The sequence below is a fragment of the Vulpes lagopus genome, chromosome 15, assembly GCF_018345385.1.
Source record: "Vulpes lagopus strain Blue_001 chromosome 15, ASM1834538v1, whole genome shotgun sequence".
In the NCBI taxonomy this organism is placed as follows: Eukaryota; Metazoa; Chordata; class Mammalia; order Carnivora; family Canidae; genus Vulpes; species Vulpes lagopus.
In genome coordinates, this window is record NC_054838.1 from 16,914,179 (window position 1) to 16,937,825 (window position 23,647).

Consider the following 23,647-nt stretch of genomic DNA (forward strand, 5'->3'; position numbering starts at 1 on the left):
TCTCAATGCGTAAGTGTACTTCAAAATTGCACCAGTAACTTTTTTAAATGAAAGCCTAATACAAGCCTGGGAAATTAAGAAACTTTATTCCTGTTCTAAATCAGTGTAAAAGTATAAATGACTAATAAGGAAAATGTCTTATTTCAAATATGTCAAATTCTAAAGGTGAGGAGAAATACAGTGTTACAGGACTCTTACCTGTTTCAACACATCTAATATAAGCTCATTAAAGACTTCATTAATTGCCATGGACACTGTCTGCCGATCCATGCCTTTGCTGAACTGTCCATTTCCAATAAGCTCAATCAGTTCCCACACAGAAAGGCCATCTTTACTGTCATCAAAGTTGATTTTATAATGTTCAAATTGTTCTTGCTGCCAACCTCCTCCCATAGCTTCTGTAAGTTTCTTAAGCAGGTATTCAATCTGCACAAACAAAAATGTAAAATTATTAATTCCTAGGAAAAAATAAAACTTAAACTTAGGTATGTATATGTTATTTACACTCATAAAGTCAACTTAGGAAATTTTTTTTTTAGTTACAAAAGTAAATCTTTAAAGACTCATGAAATTATCAGGGGGAAAGGTATAGATAAAATGCCACTGGTCCTATATTAACCTTATAAAATAAGTAAAGAAATATAAAACTGATAACCCTCTAATAGCATATAATATCTGTATGATAAAACTATAGAACTAAGGGATCCCTGGGTGGTTTAGTGGTTTGGCCCAGGGCACGATCCTGGAGCCCCTGGGATCGAGTCCCACGTCGGGCTCCCGGCATGAAGCCTGCCTCTCCCTCTGCCTGTGTCTCTGCCTCTCTCTCTCTGTGTCTATCATAAATAAATAAAATCTTAAAAAAAAAAAAACTATAGAACTAAAGCAAAGTGCACACATATAGTACCACAAACTGATGTGATTTGATTATTCTGTTGGATATTTCAATATATCAAAATATTGCTCTTACTGAATATGCAAGTACTAAATTAAATAAGCATCTCAAAATAGTATGTACAAATTAGACTTCGATTTACAAAGTTTCCATGTAAGCCAACTATTTGAAACGGATTCCTCCCATTATAGCATTGACAATATTGGCAACAATGGCTGAATTCCTAGCCTGGGATGGAAAGCTTATTAAATCCTGAAACACACACACACCTTTGTGTAGAAAAACAGTGGAAAATGTTGCTATTGAAATAACAGCAGGTGAACAGGTGAAAATGTTGCTATTGAAATAACAGCAGGTGAACAAAACTACTCACTGAATGAAAAATCAGTATCTGATCTTCTGGAAAGCCTGAGTTTCCCATAGTGCTCTCAAATTCAACACATACAAAAATGAGTGAGTCACTTCTACCTTCCAAATAGCTTCCCCTTCTTTTTTTTTTTTTTTAAGATTTATTTATTCATGAGAGACACAAGAGAGAAAGAGACAGAGACATAGGCAGAGGGAGAAGCAGGCACCTTGCAGAAAGCCTGATGCAGGACTCGATCCTGAATCATGGGATCACGCCCTGAGCTGAAGGCAGATATTCAACCACTGAGCCACCCAGGCGTCCCGATAGCTTCCCCTTCTATTATTGAGTTCATCTGGAATGACACCATATATCCATACCAATCCTTGTTTGCCCACTCCCTTATATCAAATCAGTGATAAAAACCTACTGTTTTTACTTCCCTAGATCAGTGTTTCTCAAACTGTACGTTATAACCCAATATGAAATCAACATACTAGGTAGTAACCAAAATCTTCTTTAATGGAATGGAAATATTTTTCATCTAAAGACAAATGTTTTGTGATAAGTTTGGTTATGGATGCATCTATGTGTGCTGGATCATGAAATAAAATATTTATCTTTCTATGGGTTATAGTCAAAAGAGAATTAAAAACTTTGTCCCAGTGGTTCTCAAATGCATCCCCTCCTACTTTGTTCAGGCCTCTCAATTGGTATCCTTGCCTCCAGCATTGCTCCCTTGTATCTATATTCTGCTAGAGAAATTTTTCTAAAACATAAGCTAAGCCTGTCACCTCGCTCTTTAAATCCTGTCCTGGCTATCACCTCAGAGATATAGGCCAAGCTCTTCTGTGTCCCTTGGTGACCACCATCCCTCCAATCAGGCTTACTATCTCTAACATGTCCTCCACTATGCCTGCTTCGGATTTTACACTTCACTATACCACAGATCAGAAGTCTAAAACTAATTCTGTAAAGGATTAGGGAGTAAATATTTTAGGCTTTATGCATCTCTATTATGTTACTCTTTGGGTTGTTGCTGTTTTGCTTCGTTGTTGTTGTTGTTTACAATGCTTTAAAAATTTAAATACTATTCTTAGCATGTGGGCTACACAAAAATAGGCTATGGGCTAGATTCTGCAGTGAGCCATAGTTGCCAAGACCTGCCATAGATTATAAGGAGCTAATCCACTAACACATTTTTTTATGCTTCTGTGCCTTTCCCCCATGCTATCCTTTCTGTTTTGAATACTCTCCTCATTTCTATATCTGACTAACTGGTATTCATTCAAATCCTGTATCATCTAGGATATTCCTATTCCTGTATGTGGAACAGCAGCAGCAGCATCACCTAGAAGTCTGTTAGAAATGAAGAATCTTGGACCTCACCAAAACTCAAAATCTGCATTACAACAAGAACCCTAGGTACTTCCATATGCTCATTAAAGTTTGAGAAGCACTGCTTCTAGCAAAACTGCTCGGACCAACCCTAATCCAGGATGAGGGTTCTTCTATGATCTTTTTTTTTTTTTTTTAAGATTTTATGTATTTATTCATGAGAGACAGAAAGGCAGAGACACAGGCAGAGGGAGAAGCAGGCTCCATGAAGGAACCCGACGGCAGGACTCAATCCTTGACCCAGGATCACGCCGCCCTGAGCCAAAGGCAGATGCTCAACCATTGAGCCACCCAGGCGTCCCTTCTATGATCATCTATGTCACTGCACTTAGCATGCTGAAATTATCTTTACTCATTTGCTTCCCCACCATTTTCTGAATTCCTTATAGAAGGGACCACGTCCCACTCATCTTTGAATGTCCAGAACTCAACATCATACCTAGAATGTGGTAGAGCTCAATTAATGTTTACCAAACTGAAATAAATTAAGCTAAGCCTCAATGTGTTCATCTATGAAATGGACATAGTAACACTTATCATTTGGGGATACTATGGGAATTAAATGAGACGGGTACCGATTATTTTGCATAGTGTCTGACACAGCAGACACTCCATCAATGTTACTTACTTTTGCACTGAGTGGTGTATTATTCAAACATTTAAAATTATATTTTAGAAAGCATTTATGAAATAATATAAATTAAAGAAGAATGCAAAATTAAATTTATCTATAATTTCCACTGCATAAAAATTACATAAATATTTCGACAAAGGGATCCCTGGGTGGCGCAGCGGTTTGGCGCCTGCCTTTGGCCCAGGGCGCGATCCTGGAGACCCGGGATCGAATCCCACGTCGGGCTCCCGGTGCATGGAGCCTGCTTCTCCCTCTGCCTGTGTCTCTGGCTCTGTCTCTGCCTGTGTCTTTGGCTCTGTCTCTCCTTCTATCTCTCAAGAATAAATAAATAAAATCTTTAAAAAAAAAAATATTTCGACAAATACTAGAGGAAAACATAGAAATAGTCTAATTTGTTACAGACAAGATTGTAAATTACTTTTCTTTTTTTTTTTTTGTAAGTTACTTTTTCTTATTCTCCTTTGTACTTCCACTAATTTGGTTAAAATCATGTCTCTGAAATAACATATTTTAGCAGAAAAAGAATGTCAACAATTGGAAAAACATGCTTGCAAAGAAATGTACATCCACAAAATATCACAAAGTCATAAAATAACAAGAGTGCTATAGACTTAATTTGATGGGATACTATAAAGTCCTCTAGGATGGAAATTATCTACTCTCAATCTAGAATATAGTAGGTAGTCAACAAATGTTTTATTGTTGTAGAAAAACAACTTAGGTCTTGCCTTTCTCTTGCAGGAGGCAGATCATCTACCGTTAAGCTTATCAGATGTTATTATTATCTTGGCTTTTAAATAGAAGTAACCGGGATGGGGGGTGCCTGGCTGGCTCAGTCGGGAGAGGATATGACTCCTGATCTCAGGTGGTGAGTTCAAGCCCCACATTAGGTAGAGCTTACTTAAGAAAAAAAAAAAAATTTCATTTGCACCTGGCAGGCGCAGTCAATGGAGCATGCAACTCTTGACCTTGGGGTTGTTGAATTCAAGCCCCACATTATTTGTAAAGATTACCTAAAAATAAAATCTTTAAGGGGCACCTGGGTGGCTCATGGTTGAGGGTCTGCCTTTGGCTCAGGTCATGATCAGGGTCCTGGGATCAAGTCCCGCATCAGGCTCCCCTCGGCGAGCCTACTTCTCTCTCCTTCTGCCTCTGTCTCTGCCTCTCTCTCTGTGTGTCTCTCATGAATGAATAAATAAATAAAATCTTTTTAAAAACATAAAAAATAAAATAAAATCCTCAAAGGAAGAAAAAAAAGTAACAGGAATAGTCAGTGGAGGAGAGAGAAAGAAAATGGTTGAGAGAGAAAGAAAGAAAAAAGGCGAGAATGGGGCAGAAAAGAAAGACTACTGACAAGAAGAGATTAAAGAGAGACAAGAGAGAAAAAGAAAGTCAAAAAGGACATTAAGATAAATAATTGCCCAAAGTAAAATATCTTAGAGGCATTAACATGTTCAGTCTCCCTAATGCAGCAAAAAGGGGGGCCTATGCCATCTGATCACAACTTGGGATAAAGATAAAGGCAGTGCAAGCATAAAAGCTGATAGAACACTCACATATGCATATGGTCACATGTACAGGCGTGACAAAAACTGGTGCATCCGAATGACCATTCATACTACCAGTCAGGAAACAGCCTTAGCTTTTTCTCACCTACCACTATGAATACACCCAAGCCCCTCCCACTCCAAGCTTCAGTTCCTCTTGTGTATCAAATCGTCTTTTATAATGTGAGTAACTCGGAGTGCCTGAGTAGCAAACTCAGCTCTACAGGCAGTTTCCCAGGATCATCCTGAACCTTTCTGAAGATGCATTCCCAAACCCTCTGAGTTTGTCAGCAGCACAGAGCATCTGCTCAGGATTCCCAGTGAATGCCCCAAATTATCTAGATTCATTTCCTGCTGCCTTTCAACACAATCATACACTTACAATTACCAAATAATTGAAGGGCCTCTTAATTCATTATATTGGGCCAGGGGGAGACAAACATTCCCATTCTCAACTATTCAATTATACTAAATAATAAATCACGTGCTGCCGTGTTAGTCTCAAGTGGCCTGCATCAATTCTAAGAGCTCATTCAGTTTCAGGAAGCAGCTTACTTCCTCCTTCCAAGCAAGTTTCACCAAAAATAACAAAGAATAAACTTTCAGGCTGCATGTGATTTTCGAGGCCTTTGACTCCAAAAATTATTTTGTTAAAAGTTCTTTCCCTGTTATCATAAAAAGGGCCTTTATTGGCTTAACAATTCAGGTTTTACTTCACGAAGGGCCTCTTAAAACTTTTTCAGGCTTGATATTTAATTGTATCAAGGCAATTCCTCCAAATAAGCCCACAACAGACACATCCTGTTTTGTTCTTGGCTCTGTGGAAAATAAATACTAATGAAAAAAACTATACAGATACACATTTCCAGGAATATCATTTGGCAAAAATTACAGAACTATCTTAAACAGGAACTACTATATCTTGACTTCTGTGCGGTTAAGTCACTTAAATATCTATTTATATTTTTGATGTTATTTTCCGGATAATGGGAAACTGAGTCAAAAGCAAACATTTATATAATTTATGTCATTCATGTAACTACCACTGTTATGTATATCTTTTATAGCATTAATCAAAACTAGAGAATAAAATCTTAGTTAAAAGCATTCTGGACTTAAGATACAAATAGTCATTATGGTAGATAAATGTTTATTAGGAAACATAAAAATTACCTTAAATGTAGAAAGCTTTAAAAAGTTGGTAAGATTACAAATTAAATTCATATATACACTATTGACAAATTAAGACATTATATTTCAAAATTTATTTTTAACATGTATCTGTCTTTACATTAAATTTTATTAAATCTCTAGTCTGAAACTAGCTCAAAATATGTTTTTTAAATGTTATTAAAGTATTCAGAAAGGAAGCAAAACATAACAGACAATGGGCATCTTAAGAAATATGACTCTGGTATTTTCCATAAAATAGTGTGACCTTGAGTTTACAGTGCTTGACCCAAGGAAAGATATGCTAAGAACTTAATAAATACAGAGCTGCATTTTAACCTCAGGAGGCTGGTTCAGCAACCAGACAAAGCAATTCCACATAAATCTGTCCCAATGGTTCCTTCTTTCCCCACACAAGTACTCCAGGCCACAGAGAAATTCTACATCTAAGCAGAAGAAATGCTGAGGGAGTTAAGGATGTCAAAACAGAGTAAGTCCAAACAATAACATGACAAGGTATGCTGTCTGGCTTTCCATACAAGTCAAAGAAAAGCTGTCACGTTCTCAAATAAGATTAATTTGTCTAGAAAGAGGACCAAAGACATTACTCTTAGCTCTCAAAGATGAAACTAAGCATGCTGTGGAGTCTTGCTGGGGCTCTACAGTACAGAAAAGGACAGAATCATGGCACACCACAAGGCTCACATGGGTCCCACTTCTTCAGGCCACCTGGTACATAAATTTTTGAGTCTCTTAGCAAAGCAGTCAAGGAAGCCGGTGCTGGCCAGCTCCCTTCACAGCCTGTGGCTCAACAATGATTTAAAACCAATAACAAGTCCTCCATAGCAAGCAAGTGCTACCTTGAGGTATAAGGTAAGTTCCCTTATTAATTTCTAATACTGAAACCAGGGCAAGATCACTTTCAAGTCCTCCACTGTGAATATTTTAGTGATGGAAAGAACCCAAACATCACAGGTTCACAGGTAAGAGACCCACCGCACCTCTAGTTCCAAAGAAAACACAAATAAATTTAGAACACAGCATAATCATATGTCTTAAGAGACAATACTGAAAGTTTTATTAGCATAATTCTTCCAAGCAACAGCTAGGTTTTTAAGTCCCATCAGTACATCTTTTTCAACACTATCAATATTCCATTCCCTTCAATGTGTCTCTGTATTGAGCTAGACAATTTTGGTGAACAACTCTGTATCACTTTTTTTTCCTATAGCACATTTTATTCTTTATTTCCCCTTTAACATACACACATTATCTCATCATTATTGTTACTAAGCACTAAGAAACTGTTCCCATCACTAGAGTAAAATTGCATTCCATGTGATTACCAATGACCACCTAACTGGTAAATCCAAGGGCATCTCCCTCATCACCCTGTAACATCATCTAATCCAAGTAACTACTTTCCCATTTCTTAGAACTTTTTCTTTCCCCATGACTCAACACTCCTCAGTTCTCCTCCTACCTTATAGACTATTCAATTCAGCTTCCTGTACCAAATCTACTTCCTCTTCCTGCTACAGAAACAGTCCCAAGGTTCCATCCTCAGCCCTCACTTCTCCCACAACAGTTTCTTCCTCTCGATCTAATCTACTTCCATGGCTTCCTCATATCTGTCTCCAGTCTTGGCCTCTCACTAGCTCTAGCTATGCACTTCCAGTTGAAAACAGGACTGCTCCACAAGTATGTTCCACCTCAAATAGCAATATACCCAATCCATCATCAGACACCATATCCCCAACTTATTCATCATCTAGTCATTCATTCACACACACACACACACACACACACACACACACACAAACACACACAGACACATTTAGTGAGCACTTAACATAGGGCCAGATGTTACATTTAAATGCTTCACATCATCAACTAAGTCCTCACAAGAGTCCAATGAATGAAGCAGTTATCCCCACTTTACAGATAGGGGAACCCAAAGAGATTAAGCAATCTCTTCAAGGTCACATCGTTTAAAAAAGAGTCAGAACCAAGTAGCATGATTTTAATCATGCTTTAGACAACTCCACTATATTACCTCCTGATTGCCCAAGCCTGAAAAGTGTCCATAGTCCTACCCAGCCAGGCACTATGAACTTAGTCCTGTCACCTCTGGATTGGTCACATCTGACCACCCTTTCTTTTTTTAATTTTTTTTTTAAGATTTTATTTATTCATGAGAGACATATAGAGAGAGAGAGAGAGAAAGAAAGAGGCAGAGACACGGGCAGAGGGAGAAGCAGGCTCCATGCAGGGAGCCCAATGTGGGACTCGATCCCAGGTCTCCAGGATCACGCCGTGGGCTGAAGGCGGCACTATACCACTGAGCCACCCGAGCTGCCCACATCTGATCTTCTTTTCCATTCTCACTGACATTACTATACTTCAGTCCTCAAATGCCACTTACCTTCTCTCAACTTTCCATCTCCCATCTCTCCATATTTCATCTATTTATACTTGTCAGTCTCTTGCTTAAAAATCATCAGTAATTCATAGCTCCCTACTGCCTACAAGATAAAGTCAAAACTCTAGCCTCATCTACTACTACTCTTCTTCGCAGCCATCATGTTCCAGTTAGAAAGGGCATGTGTTATTTTTTTTGACTGCCTACCATCTAATCCCCTTCTCATGTCTAGGCAATTCCCTACCTCCCAATAAAGAAGTTAAAAATGCAAATAGATCCTTTACAGGCCTCCTTTGCAGCTACCTCATGGCACCTGACATAGGCCATACCAATTAGATGTGTTATCCTTTCACTGTGAATTGGAAAGCAGGCACAAAGAATTCTCTCTAGTAGCAAGAATAGCTGCAGGAATACTGGAGTCCTGGGCTGTACCAAGCGTGCAGGGCAAGAGGTGTTCCACAGCACAAGTATAATCCCTACTCTCTGGTGGCAGCAGCATTTTCCTTGTGATAGTTCCAGACTGATAGCTTTCAAACCTGGTTTCTCAGTCATCATGGCAATTCTGTGAGCTCCCCCATATCCTTTTTGGCTTAAATTAGCCCATCCAGCTGTTTCTTTTCTTTAAGATTTTATTTTATTTATTTGACAGAGAGAGAGAGGGAGGGAGAAAGCACAAGCAGGGGGAGTAGCAGGAAGAGGGAGAGGGAGAAGCAGACTCCCCGCTGAGCAAGAAGCCTGACCTGGGGCTCAATCCAGGACCCCAAGCCAAAGGCAGATGCTTAATTGAGCCACCAAGGCACCCCATCATCCAGCTGTATCTAAGTAAGCATCCTGACTAATTATTTAGACAAGCGGAATACCTCACTCACCTTAGAACATGCCCTTTGCTTTCCTGATCCATAGAACCTTTCCCACTGTTTCTTCCATCCAGAATTCTCCATTAGTCAAAATTCTTCCTATCTTTTTAAGGCCCAGAACAAGTGCTACTTTCCCCATAAACATAAAAGCTAACATTTAATGAGCACTTTCCAGGGGCCAGGCATTCTCCTTGTCTGATCTTCACAAGGACAGCAGGAGGCAGATACTAGCATTAGCCCTATTTTATAGTTAAAGAAACTGCAGCAAAAACAAATGACATATATCATCCAAAGTCACACAGCTAGTATTCAAATCCAGGAAATATGACTGCAGACTCCTGCTCTTAACCAGGGAACAGTAAATGACTGTCACGAGTCAATTCTAGTCTATCAGCCAAATCTGGCTCATGGCATGTCTGTCTGTCTGCCTATCTATCTATCTATCCATGACCTAAGATCAGTTTCTGTATTTTTAAGTGGTAGGAAGGGGAAATAAAGAATATTTCAGGGCAGCCTGGGTGGCTCAGCGGTTTAGTGCCGCTTTCAGTCCAGGGCCTGATCTGGAGACCTGGGATCGAGTCCCACGTCAGGCTCCCTGCATGGAGCCTGCTTCTCCCTCTGCCTGTGTCTCTGCCTCTCTCTGTGTGTGTCTCTCATGAATAAATAAATAAAATCTTTTAAAAAAAAAGAATATTTCATGACCATGAATATTATATAAAATTAACATTTCAAAATCCATGTTATTGAAGCACAGCAACATACTTCTAATGCTTTCATACTATAACAGCAGATTTAAGTAGCTACAATAGAGACAGTATGGCCCATAAGGGCCACAAAACCTTAAATATTTATTGTCTGGCCCTTTATGGAAAAAGTTAAAGACTCTTTTACCCATTACATTACATTGCCTCTTACAAAACCTTCCTTCCTTACTTCCCCCAAGCTGGAATAAATCTCCCCCTTCTCTGTATTTGCATGGCCTTTGCACCTCTCTAATAACAGGTAATCTATTTTGCTTTGAATCACACTTAAATTTCTTTACTTGAGCAGACTTCAAATTCCTTGAAGGCAGGAAATAATCTTTTTCGCTCTGCATTCCTCTTGGTGCCTTGCTTATTGTTGGCAGTCAATAAATGCTTGCTGACTTTAAATAAAATATTGCAGTGTGCACAAACAGATTTTCCTAACATAAGTATGGATCACAGAAATCACAGATTAGACTCTGTATTGGCAGGATAGATAATAATGGACTCTCTTCAATCATTACTGGTAGGTGTATAAACTGGTACAGCCTTTGTGACAGGCAAGTCTGTCTTGTCCTCCAATGCTTTGAAAATGTGTTTTTTAGGACTCCGAATTCCACTGTTGGAAATCTGCCCTAAGGAAATAAGCAGACCAGTGTGCAAAAATGCAGTAACAGTAGTCACAGGAGTTGACACATTTACTGAGTATATATTACATACCAGGTACTGAGCTATGTCTTTTTTTTTTTTTTAAAGATCTTATTTATTTATTCATGAGAACACACACACACACACAGAGAGAGAGAGAGAGAGAGAGGCAGAGACACAGGCAGAGGGAGAAGCAGGCTCCATGCAGAGAGCCCAATGTGGGACTCGATCCCGGGACTCCAGGATCACGCCCTGGGCTGAAGGCAGTGCTAAACTGCTGAGCCACCCAGGGATCCCCAAGCTAGGTCCTTTAAATGCAGAACCTCCTAACCCTTAAGCACTGTTATAAGCCCTATTTTATAGACAAGTAAATTAAAACTCAAGAGGTGAAATAATTTGTTAAAAGTAAGAACAGACTTTTTTTAAGGGGAACTCTATACCTAATTGCAATTCTGAGAATTAGTCTTTTCTATATTTACTATTATAATAAGCATGATTAATTTTATACATATATAATTTTTTAAGGCAGTAAGCATAGAAACCTTACTCTTGGGATCCCTGGGTGGCTCAGTGGTTTAGAGCCTGGTTTCGGCCCAGGGCATGATCCTGGAGTCCCAGGATCGAGTCCCGCATTGGGCTCCCTGCATGGAGTCTGCTTCTCCCTCTGCCTCAGCGCCTCTCTTTCTTTTTCTCTGTGTCTCTCGTGAATAAATAAATAAAATCTTAAAAAAAAAAAAAAGAAAAAAGAAAAGAAAAGAAAGAAACCTTACTCTTGTCTTTTTTTTTCCTGTGGAAACTCAAGGAAAATAAGTCAGAACAGAATAAGAAAATGTCCTGTTTTCATTTACTTTGGAAAATACAATAAAAAGTCATGATCCTGGACTTTGAAACAAGGATAGTATTTCCTCACATGAAACAGCCTTGAGAACACTGTGGATCCTATGTTTCCCATACAGCATCATTCAGCCAATTTTGCCCTGTTTTCCTAAAATGCCACACTGGTTTTCCTACTATGTAAGTAGACAGAAATTATGTTGTGACTTGTATGGAATAAAGACTCTAGATATGAGGACAGATTCATCTATAATTATAGTACTTTAGAGAGGAAAAGTCCCACCCTGTCTGCAAATCTCCAGGGATAGTACATGACCCCAATATACTGAGTTTTGGACTTCTGGATTCAGGCTATTTTGCCTCTGATCCAAAAACACTAGTCCCAGATCTCCCTCTATATCTATACTGAATTAACATAATACTCTAAAGCTAGATCTATTAATGCTATGATGGCCATGTAAGAACTTCCCAAAGCCACACCTTACCTCTTCTGGCACAATAATTAATGGATACTTGTCCTCAGACAAAAAGTTGAAAATAACCCATACTTTAAATGCATCGTCTTCTGTAATGAGCAGGGGACTCTTGGTGAGGTTTTTTTTGACACAGAGGGTCCAACACATCCTATTGAATTCAATCTTGTCAAAGTTGTCTTGGACCTAAAAAAATAATGAGTTAAAATTTCAGTGAAAAAATCCCAATGAACAAGGAAATATTCCAAAATAAGCAGGTTATAAGCCAAGTAAAACAGATACAGCTTTCCATCATAACCAATCCAATTAACTAATAACCATTTTCTAAGTATTTGGTTGTATACCACACTTTGAAAGCCCAATTAAGAATTTTTTTTTTTTAAGATTTTATTTATTTTTTCATGAGAGAGAGAGAGAGAGAGAGGCAGAGACACAGGCAGAGGGAGAAGCAGGCTCCACGCAGGAAGCTCAATGTGAGACTCAATCCCAGGATTCCAGGATCACACCCTGAGCAGAAGGCAGACACTCAACCACTGAGCCACCCAGGTGTCCCCAAGAATGTTATATTTAGCCTGACACTAAAGCAGTATCTATCTGTCCCAATCACTCACTTGGCACATAAAATACTGGGTAGTTATTTTTTCACGTGCACACATTCTCTTCTAAATAACCCTACAGATCCTGGTACAGATGAGTGGAGAATGTCAATTACTGAGTATGAACCACATGCAGATATTTCATCTTTACTTATATAGTCAAAGATGATATTTCTTTTGGAAAAAAACCTTAACTGAAATTCTAAAAAGACAGCCCTGCCATACGGTCATTCAATCATACATTCAACATTCCCTCAGCCTCTACTATGAGCCAAGTACTATGCTACAAATTAAGGATATAACAATGAAGAAGTTGGTCTCTGCTCATAGAATAAATACTCAGTTTATGAGGGAAAAAAGATATTCAGTAGACAAGTTCTAATATAATACCATGTATAATTCAACAGTTTTTCACTCAACAGATAAAATTTAGATAGTAAGTATTATCTGCCAGGGATAATACAAAGATTCTTAATATAATACTAACCTATGTCTCCAAGGAATGCCAAGACAATTACAATATAGTGTGATAAGCATTATAATAGAGATAAGCAGAGGGTTCTGTGGGAATACTGAGGAGTTAATCTAATCTTAAGAACTGGAGGGGGCAGCCCGGGTGCCTCAGCGGTTTAGCGCTGCCTTCAGCCCAGGGCGTGATCCTGGAGACCTGGGATCCAGTCCCATGTCGGGCTCTCTGCATGGAGCCTGCTTCTCCCTCTGCCTGTGTCTCTGCCTCTCTCTCTCTCTCTCTCTCTCTCTCTCTCTCTCTCTCTGTGTGTGGGGGGGGGGGGGAGGGTCTCTCACGAATAAATAAAATAAAAAATCTGTTAAAAAAAAACTGGAGGAAGATTTGCAGAAAAAGGGATATGACAGAGTAGAATCCTAAAGGATCATTAAAAGTCAAATGGTCTATAGTCCCTATGGAAAACAATATGGAGGATCCTCAAAAAACTAAAATAAAAACTGCCATATGACCCAGCAATTCCACTTTTGGGAATATACCAAAGGTAACAAAAACACTAACTCAAGAAAATATCTGCACCCTCATGTTCCTAGCAGTATTATTTATAATAGCTAAGACATGAAAACAACCTAAGTGTCCACTGATAGACGAATGGATAAAGAAGTTGTACTATCTTAATGCCAGGACCTAATCATGACCAGAACTGAAATCAAAAATCAGATACTTAACCAACTAGGCCACCCAGGCACCCTTCATAACCTGCATTATAAAAGCCATATTCTGGGACAATAAGGAAGATGTAATGGAGAATGCAGAGTGGGTGGCAGGACAACATGAACAAAGCCTTCCTTTTTGAAGATATCAAGTGTTGTGTGTCCTGGCAGCAGGGAGAAATATCTCTTGATCTCTAACTAGAATTTGTGGTTGGCACACCAGTTCCCCACGAGTATGTAGATAACCTCTGTGCTCTGCCTTCAGTACGCTGTTTCAGTCTGGCACACCTTCCCACACTCCAATCATACACAATTGATCCCACGAAGGGAAAACAGTGAGTGCTGCTGCAGTTTCTTTTTTCTTTTCTTTTTTTCTTTAACATCATTTGTGAGGACTTTTAGCATATGCTTGGCATTTTATATGCAGTTTCTTACTTAAACTTCATATTAGCCTTGTAAGGCCAAATATTGCCCCTATTTTACAGATAAGGAAATAGAAGTTCAGAAAAATTGAAAACTTAAACTTCACATGGCTTGTAAATATCAGGAAACAGAAGTTCAGAAAAACTGAATACCAAGTTCATGTGGCTGGTAAATACCAAAACTAGAGTTTAAATCAAAGTTCAAATGCTGTCTCTTTCCACTATGCTAAACTGCTTACAGAACTCAGTAGATGGAGGATATCTACGTGATGGACATCTTCACTAGTTTCACAGGCCATCAACTCTATCCACCTGCCCCCTAAAAAGCACTTTGGGGAAATGACATGTACACAGAAGCATATAGCCTTACCCTGAGGAACAAGAAGTGATACTATATAGGTTATATGATGAATTATAGGGTTCCTGAGGCAGAGTGGCTAGACTGATGGCTAGAAAAGCAAACATAGATCAAATTACAAATAGCTTTTGTAATTTTAAGAAACAGACTATATAAGAAACCCCTAATTGAAGGGTTTTATAGAAGAAAATGAGAGCAGATCATCTGCTGCCCAGATGAGTATTTTGCAGAAAGATGATATTCAAGACAGACCTTGAAGTATATTGAAGAGTGCAAAGAAAAATATTACAAAAGACAGGAAAGGAAATGGCATGAGCAAAGGAATGGCAAAACATCACACCAATCAAGTTTAGGGAATAGTCATAGGACGGAGACAAAAACAAGGGAGAAGAAAAGATAAAGTCTTCAATTAGGAGCATCTTCAACCTCAAGGTTGGTAAGATATTTAGGTGGAGGTGTCCAAAGACAAACAAAGAAGTGGGACCGTAATCTAAGAGGAGAGGCAGATTTGTGAGTCAACTGTATGGTGATGATGACTGAAGCCATGATGGTCAATGAGATCACTGACAGAAAATATAAACTGAGAAAAGAGAGGAGATCAAAAAACAGAATCTCAGGGGATACAGACATTTACAAAAGAGGAGGAAGAGGAATTATGATGACCAAAAGAACAGTCAAAGTGGTAGGAGAACCACAAAGATAAGAAAATGAGTGAGGACACAAAGTTTGACCAGTAGTGCCAAATGCTACATTAAAAATGAGTTAAGAAAAGATCACTGGTTTTGCAATTTGGTGGTTACTAGTTATCTTCAAGAAAGCCAAGAAGAAAAAAAAAAGAAAAAAAAAAACCCAAGAAGTTTGGGTAAAAATCAGACTGCAGTGCATTAGAAACCGAGCAAACTCTCCATAAATTTTCCCAGGAAATAAATAGTGGCTTTTTGATCCAAGTGCACTGTATAACTTAATTTTAATGAATTGTCTATTTGGCTCATTATTTCTCTAAAATTTAACACACTATTCTCTAGTTTAATCATGCTCAGGGATAAAAATATACTAAATGATGGCATTTACATGTTTTTAAAAAGTGCAAATGAGATCATGTGTGGAAAGCCCCCAGCTAACACCATACACAATAGTGGAAAACGGAGTTTTCCCTCTAGGATCAGTAACAAGACAAGGATGCCTACTCTCACCACTCTGATTCAACACAACACTGAAAGTCCTAGCCAGAGTAATTAGGGAAGGAAGGAAGGAAGGAAGGAAGGAAGGAAGGAAGGAAGGAAGGAAGGAAAAAGGAAAGGCATCTAAATTAGAAAGGAAGAAGTAAAATTACCTGTTTGATGATAACATACTCTTTCTTATATATAGAAAACACTAAAGACTCCACAAAGAAAACCTGTTAAAACTAATAAATCTGGCAAAGTTGCAGGATACAAATCAACACTTAAAAATCAGTTGTGGAGGGGGATCCTTGGGTGGTTCAGTGGTTCAGTGCCTGCCTTTGGTCCAAGGATCCCTGGAGTCCCAGGATACAGTCCCACGTCAGGCTCCCAGCATGGAGCCTGCTTCTCCCTCTGCCCCATTCTCATTCTCTCTCTCTCTCTATCATGAATAAATAAATAAAATCTTAAAAAAAAAATCAGTTGTGGGGGATCCCTGGGTGGCTCAGCGGTTTAGTGCCTGCTGTCGGCCCCAGGGTGTGATCCTGGAGACCCGGGATCAAGTCCCATGTCAGGCTCCCTGCATGGAGCCTGCTCCTCTCACTGCCTGTGTCTCTGCCTCTGTGTGTGTGTGTGTGTGTCTCATGAATAAATAAAAAATCTTTAAAAAAAAAAAAATCAGTTGTGGAGGCATCTGGGTGGCTCACTGGTTGAGTGTCTGCCTTTGGCTCAGGACATGATCCCGGAGTCCTGCAGCGAACCTGCTTCTCCCTCTGCCTATGTCTCTGCCTCTCTCCCTGCATCTTTCATGAATAAATAAAATCTTTAAAAAAAATAACAAAACTACAAAATGTTACCAAAAGAATGATATAAATAAACGGAAAGACCTTCCATGTTCATGGATTGGAAGACTTACTATTGCTAAAATTTCCACACTACCCAAAGCAATTTTTACAGATTCAATGTAATCCCTATCAAAATCCCAATGCTCTTTTTTTTTTTTCCAGAAACAGAAAACATCATCCTGAAATTCATATAGAATCTCAAAGGAGGGCAGCCCAGGTGGCTCAGCGGTTTAGTGCTGCCTTCAGCCCAGGGCGTGATCCTGGAGATCCAGGATCAAGTCCCACATCGGGCTCCCTGCATGGAACCTGCTTCTCCCTCTGCCTGTGTCTCTCATGAATAAATAAATAAAATCTTTAAAAAAAAAAAAATCTCAAAGGACCATGAATAGCCAAAATAATCTTAAGAAGAACAAAACTGGAGGCCTTATACTTCCTAATTTCAAAACATATAACAAAGCTACAGTAATCAAAACAGTATAGTACTAGAGTAAAGAGAGACACATAGACCAGTAAAATAGAGCCTAGAAATAAACCCTTATGTATGTGGTCAAATGATCTTTTCTTTTAAAAGATTTTATTTACTTATTCATGAGAGACCCAGAGAGAGAGACAGAGAGAGAGAGAGAAAGGGAGGCGGAGGCAGGGGGAGAAGCAGGCTCCCCACAGCAGGGAGCCCAACAGAGGACTTGATCCCAGGACCTGACCTGAGCCCAAGGCATATCCTTAACCAACTGAACCAGCCAGGTGCCCTGATTAAATGATCTTTAACAAAGGTTCCAAGACTATACAATGAGGAAAAGATAGTCTCTTCAAAAATTGGTGCTAGGAAAACTGAATATTCATATGCAGCAGAATAAAATGGGCCCTTATACCACACACAAAAACTAATGCAAAATGGAATGAATACAAATCTAAAAGTAAGACCTGAAACTATAAAACTCCAACAAGAAAACATAGTGGAAAAGCTTCATGACACTGGAAAGGTCAAGGATTTCTTGGATATGTCACTTATAGCACAGGCAACAAAAGCAAAAATGGACAACTGAGACTACATCAAACCTTAAAACTCCTGCACAAAATGAAATCAATCAATAGAGTTGAACAATGGTGAACTAGTCCTTGCCATCACAGAAGTTACACTCCAGGAGGGGTATCAGGTATCAAACAATACAGCAATGACATAATCATCTACGTGATGAAAGCTGTGGTAATGCTACAAAGGGAAAACACAGGATACTGTAAGAACACTTTATAGCACAGCAGGTTAGCTCTAGGAAGGATAGGGAGGTGTTACCTGGAGAACCCTCCCTGAGGAAGTGACAATCAAGCTGAGACCTACAGAATGAACAGGAATTAGATGCATGTTATGGGTGGAGCAAGCTGTACAGCAGAGGAAGCGACATGACTGAAGGCTCTGTGGCAGGAAGGGTCTTGGTAATATGAGGAACAGAGAGAAGACCAACATAAGTGCACTAAAGTGAACAAGAAGGGGAGAGGAAGAAAAGGAGGCTGGAGAGGGTGACAGAAGCCTTTACAGATTAAAATAAATCTATACATTGAGAAGATCTCAAGGTCTGTTCTAACTAAAAAGATCTAGAAATCTGTGATTCCATACTCCATCTCATCTAAGATTACAAACTGTGCTCCAGAATACCAGTTTATATCCCATATAATTAATCAATAGGCTCACACTTTTGGAAAACTAATAATGGCTGCCAGGGGCTTCAAGGTATCCAAATGGAAGATAATATCCTAGAAAGAAATGTATAGAGCTGTTCTCATTTTCAACATGTATTTCTTTTTCACTTAAATTCATACAAGAGGGGGATCCCTAGGTGGCTCAGCGGTTTAGCGCCTGCCTTTGGCCCGGGGCATGGTCCTGGAGTCCCAGGATCGAGTCCCGAGTCAGACTCCCAGCGTGGAGCCTGCCTCTCCATCTGCCTGTGTCTCTGCCTCTCTATGTTTATCATAAATAAATAAAATCTTTTTAAAAATAATAATAACAAACAGATCAAAATATAAACAGTGACTTCCTTTAGATGGTAAGGTTATGGGTGATATATATTTTCTAAATAAGTTCCTCTTTATTCTTAATTTCCAACAATAGCCTGTATTACCTTTACAATTAAAGAAACTATGCTTGTTACAATACTTCACATTAATCATCAGGGGGAGATGCAAATCAAAACACAATAAGACACCACACTTCATAAAATGTGGCTTTATAATGAAATGATAGAAAATAACAGGTATTGAGGGGATATGAAGAAACTGGAACCCTCACACATTGCTGGTAGGAAAGTAAAATGTGCGGCTGCTTTGGAAAACAGTCTGACAGTTCCCCAAAAGGTTAAACCACAGAGTTGCTGGGACACCTGACTGGCTCAGTCAGTAGAGCATGGGACTCTTGATCTCAAGGTCATGAGTTCAAACCCCACACTGGGCACTGAGCTTACTTTAAAAAAATACTAAGATAAAAATTAAAATAAATAAAATAAAATAAACCTAGGGGAGCTTGGGTGGCTCAGTCAGTTAAGCATTTGACTCTTGATTTCAGGTCAGGTCATGATCTCAGGGTTGTGAAACTGAGCTCCATATGCAGGGTGTCTGCTCAGGACTCTCTACCTCTCCTTCTGCCCCTCCCCAACCCACACATACTCTCTCTTTTTCTCTCTAAAATAAATAAATCTTTTCCAAAAAAGAAAATAAACGTAGAGTTGCCATATGACCCAACAATTTCATTCAGGCAGTATACCTGTAGGTTAAGTACCATCATTAACCGTTTTAAAGAGAATTGGAAATGTTTATCCACACAAAAACCTGCACATGAATGCTCAGAGCAAATTTAAAATAACCAAAAGATGAAAACAACGCCAATGTTCATAATCTGATAAGTGTGCAAACAAAATGTAGTATAACCATAATAAAATAAATATCCTGCCATCAAAAGGAATGAGGTACCATTACACGCTACAATGTACCTGAATTTTGGAGACACGCTCAATGAAAGAAGACAGACACAAAAGGCCTCATATTACCAGTCCAGAACAGGCAAATCCATAGAGACTGAAAGTAGATTAGTGTCTCCTAGTCCTAGGAATATGGGGAAGGAGACAGTGAGCATTCATGGATACAGTTTTTTTGGAGGAAAATATTCTAAAATTGACTGGTGATGGTTGCACAAAAAAGTGACTATATAGGGGTGCCTGGGTGGCTCAGTTGGATGTCCAACTCTTGATTTCCGCTCAGGTCATGATCTCAGAGTCATGAGATCGAGCCTCACACTGAGCTTCATATAGAGCTTCTCGCTGGTGTGGAGACTGCTTAAGATCCTCTCCCGCCCTCTCTCTCTACCCCTCTCCCCGCAATCTCCACTCACATGCACATGATCTTTCTCTCTCAAAAAAATAAAATTAAAAAAAAAAAGTGTTGGGATGCTTGGGTGGTTCAGTGATTGAGCGTCTGCCTTTGGCTCAGGGCATGATCCTGGGGTCCTGGGATCAAGTCCCACATTAGGCTCCTCGTGGGGAGCCTGCTTATCCCTCTGCCTATGTCTCTGCCTCTCTCTGTGTATCTTTCATGAATAAACAAATTTTTTAAAAAGTTTTTAGTGCTGTAGAACTTCACAAATATGATGAAAATATAGAGTCCAACTCAGCCATTGTGCCAAAATATTACTATATACATATATACTATATATACTGTTATATATACTATATATTATATACTACTACATATAGCAATAAATATATACTATATATATGTCACATACTATAATACTATGTATTATACTATACATAATATACATACTATATACAGTATATATTATACTTAACATAATAAGAGCAGTATGACTTCCTACTAAATGACAGTTGTTAGGCACCCATTTGAAGACATTTTGATTGCTGGTGGTATACGGATTGGAATAACAGAAATTTGAAATCTCATTTTATTGGAAGAACTACAACCGACATGAACAGCAAGCATCTGGTACGTCAGCCTAGGAAAACCATGCAGAGGCAACTAACCTCTAGAGAAAGGACATTATATTGAACTGAAACGTTTCTTTTTGTTTTTCTTCTATATGTATATATGTTTCAAAAAAAGCCAAAAGCCAAAAAGAAAAGGATTATTTATACTAGAAAAGCAGCAGATTCCTCAATGAGGACTTGGCATGTTGCCAATGGATTACTGGCTTTAGTCATACTACCTCACACCAACCCTTAACATGTGGAATCAGGAAAAAGAACTGACAATGATTCAGACCCAAAGGCCTAATAGGCCTAATAGGCTCTCATGAAAGAATTAGATTGCCACATAAATATGCTGAAGCAGAACTAGCTTTTGATGTAGTCTATTAGGGCTCTGTAGTAAAAATGTAACAATATACTGCTTTTTTCAAATATTCACTGCCAGATAATCCAGGTATAATCTCTCTGCAAAGACATGGAGGGGGAAAGCTCACAAAAAAAAATTCTTCCTAAATGTTTACAGAATTCCATTCTTTACTAAAGCATTTAACAAGCAAAAAACTAATAAAAAATACCTGGGAAAGACAAAATATCTGATACAAGAACACAAGCATATTAATCATTTGATGTTTCAGGAAAACTGAAACTCTATCAAGATAAAGAACGATAGGAATATGATTATCTCTGAAGAAGCAAATACAGGAAAATTACTTTGTAGAAAGTAAATTTTAACATAATTTATCTCTTAGTTTCAACTCCTTTAGAATAATTCTCCTAGGCAAAGACAGAAAACCTCTAAAGCCACCCAGAGGAAAAGTAATAAGAATGAACACTAAAGAACACCAGATACTAATTAAGAGACAAGAATCATCTTAAAACTTTTGAGAGAAAAACCTAAGAAAACTAGAGGCTGACAGTTTGAGATTTGTCAGAATAGTCACTCCACCCTTTCCCCTTTATAGCCAATAACTGGAACAAACAATGATTCTAGAAGGAAGTAATTAATCCCTCAACAGTAGTTAAAAGAACACGGATCTAGATATTAAATGGCTTAGGTTTAAAATCTATCTAACCCTTATTAGTTAGGCAACCTTATGCTGTTTCCTCCTGAGTTAAATGGGAATAAGAATTCCAGTTATGCACTGCAGGATTAACATGAGGATCAAATGAGATTTGTGTGTGTGTGTGTCTGTGTGGGGGGGGGGGATGTATATGACACACAGATATGTATATCACATCTTGCAAATTTTTAATCATTATTTTTTATTTCTTTTGTGTAACTGACTACAATCTCTAAACTATGTTAACATTCTCCAGTTACCACTGGCATTTTTTCAACCAAGTTTCAAAACAAGGACTAATTTTTGCTCAATTTAAACCTACACCATGGAAACCTTGGCTACTTTATTTGGACTGAAGGACTGGCAAAATTCCACTCCAGGTGGCTAAGCAATAATAAACAAGAACTTTCTGTTTCATCACATCCTCACTCATATTATGAATAAAATTTTTCTCCAAGTTTAGTGGCTATTTTTGAACTTTTTTTTTTTTTTAATTTTCACTTATTTATGATAGTCACAGAGAGAGAGAGAGAGAGAGGCAGGCAGAGGGAGAAGCAGGCTCCATGCACCGGGAGCCCGACGTGGGATTCGATCCCGGGTCTCCAGGATCGCGCCCTGGGCCAAAGGCAGGCGCCAAACCGCTGCGTCACCCAGGGATCCCATTTTTGAACTTTTTAAATACTGCTATATTTTCTCCCCCAATTACAAAACTGGGATCGAGTCCCATGTCGGGCTCCTGGCATGGAGCCTGCTTCTCCCTCTGCCTGTGTCTCTGCCTCTCTCTCTCTTATGTCTATCATGAGTAAATAAATAAATAAATCTTTTTAAAAAATGTATACATATACAGCAATAAAAATCTAAAGAAGCCTTAGAAAAAAATATGTAAATAGTTGTGGGGTTTTTTTTAAGTTTACTTATTTATTGGAGCATCTGGCTAGCTCAGTCAGTAGAACATGCAACTCTTAATCTCGAGGTTGTGAGCTGAAACCCCACGTCAGGTGTAGGCAGTACTTAAAAATTAAAAAAAAATGTTTAAGATTTTATTTATTCATTAGAGACACAGAGAGAGAGAGAGAGAGAGAGAGAGAGAGAGAGGCAGAGAGAGAAGAGAGAGAAGCAGGCTCCATGCAGGGAACCTGATGTGGGACTCGATCCTGAGTCTCCAGGATCACGCCCTTGGCTGAAGGCGGTGCTAAACCGCTGAGCCACCCGGGCTGCCCAAAATAAAATCTTTATGCAAAAAAGTTTATTTATTTATTTAAGTCATTTCTACACCCAACATGGGGCTCAAACCCATGACCCCAAGATCAAGAGTCACATGCTCCTCGGACTTAGCCAGGTGCCCCAATGTATTTTATTTTTAACTTTGAAGTATTATCATTATCACTTTTTGAAAGGCATTTTTTAAATATATACAAAAATTTTATGCTTAGTGTTATAAACAGGCAAAAGCAAGAATTTTCTAGCCATTCATGTGAATATGTGATTACTTTCACATCTAAACTAAGTGTACACAAATAACTAAATAAATATACACAATATGGAAAAATGATACTAACATATCATTCATTTAAAAAAAACAATTTGAAGAACTTTATGTATAGCAAGATCTTAGCCATAAAGAAACAAACACTATGCATTATGTAGGAGTATATTTGCATGTAATATATTTAAAAAGATCTGCAAAGATATTCACCAAGCTGTTAACAGTGGTTACTCCTGGATGGTGAGATTAGAAAGAGTAAAGTGACATTCACTTTTTATTTCATATATTTTTGTATTAATTGCCAATTTAATAATAAGCATATGCTACCTTTTATAATTTTTAATGACCAATTTTTTTTTAATTTTATTTATTTATGATAGTCACAGAGAGAGAGAGAGAGAGAGGCAGAGACATAGACGGAGGGAGAAGCAGGCTCCATGCAGGGAGCCCGATCCCGGGTCTCCAGGATCACGCCCCCGGCCAAAGGCAGGCGCTAAACCGCTGCGCCACCCAGGGATCCCCTTAATGACCAATTTTTAAAAATTATTTGAAGGTGCCATGAGTTTAGATTAGTTTCTTCTAAAAAAAAAAAAAAAGAAATACATGAA

General features: G+C 38.6%; 1 protein-coding gene across 1 annotated transcript in view; it reads right to left on the reverse strand.

Annotated features, from left to right (window-relative positions):
• The window catches only part of SWAP70 (switching B cell complex subunit SWAP70), a 72,072-nt gene that overhangs the window by 23,386 nt on the left and 25,039 nt on the right, over positions 1-23,647 (reverse strand). The window contains exons 3-4 of the mRNA XM_041730565.1: positions 11,977-12,150; positions 199-426 (exon numbers count right to left, since the gene is read on the reverse strand). Of these exons, the coding sequence (XP_041586499.1) occupies positions 199-426; positions 11,977-12,150 (402 nt within the window). The remainder of the gene's footprint in view (positions 1-198; positions 427-11,976; positions 12,151-23,647) is intronic.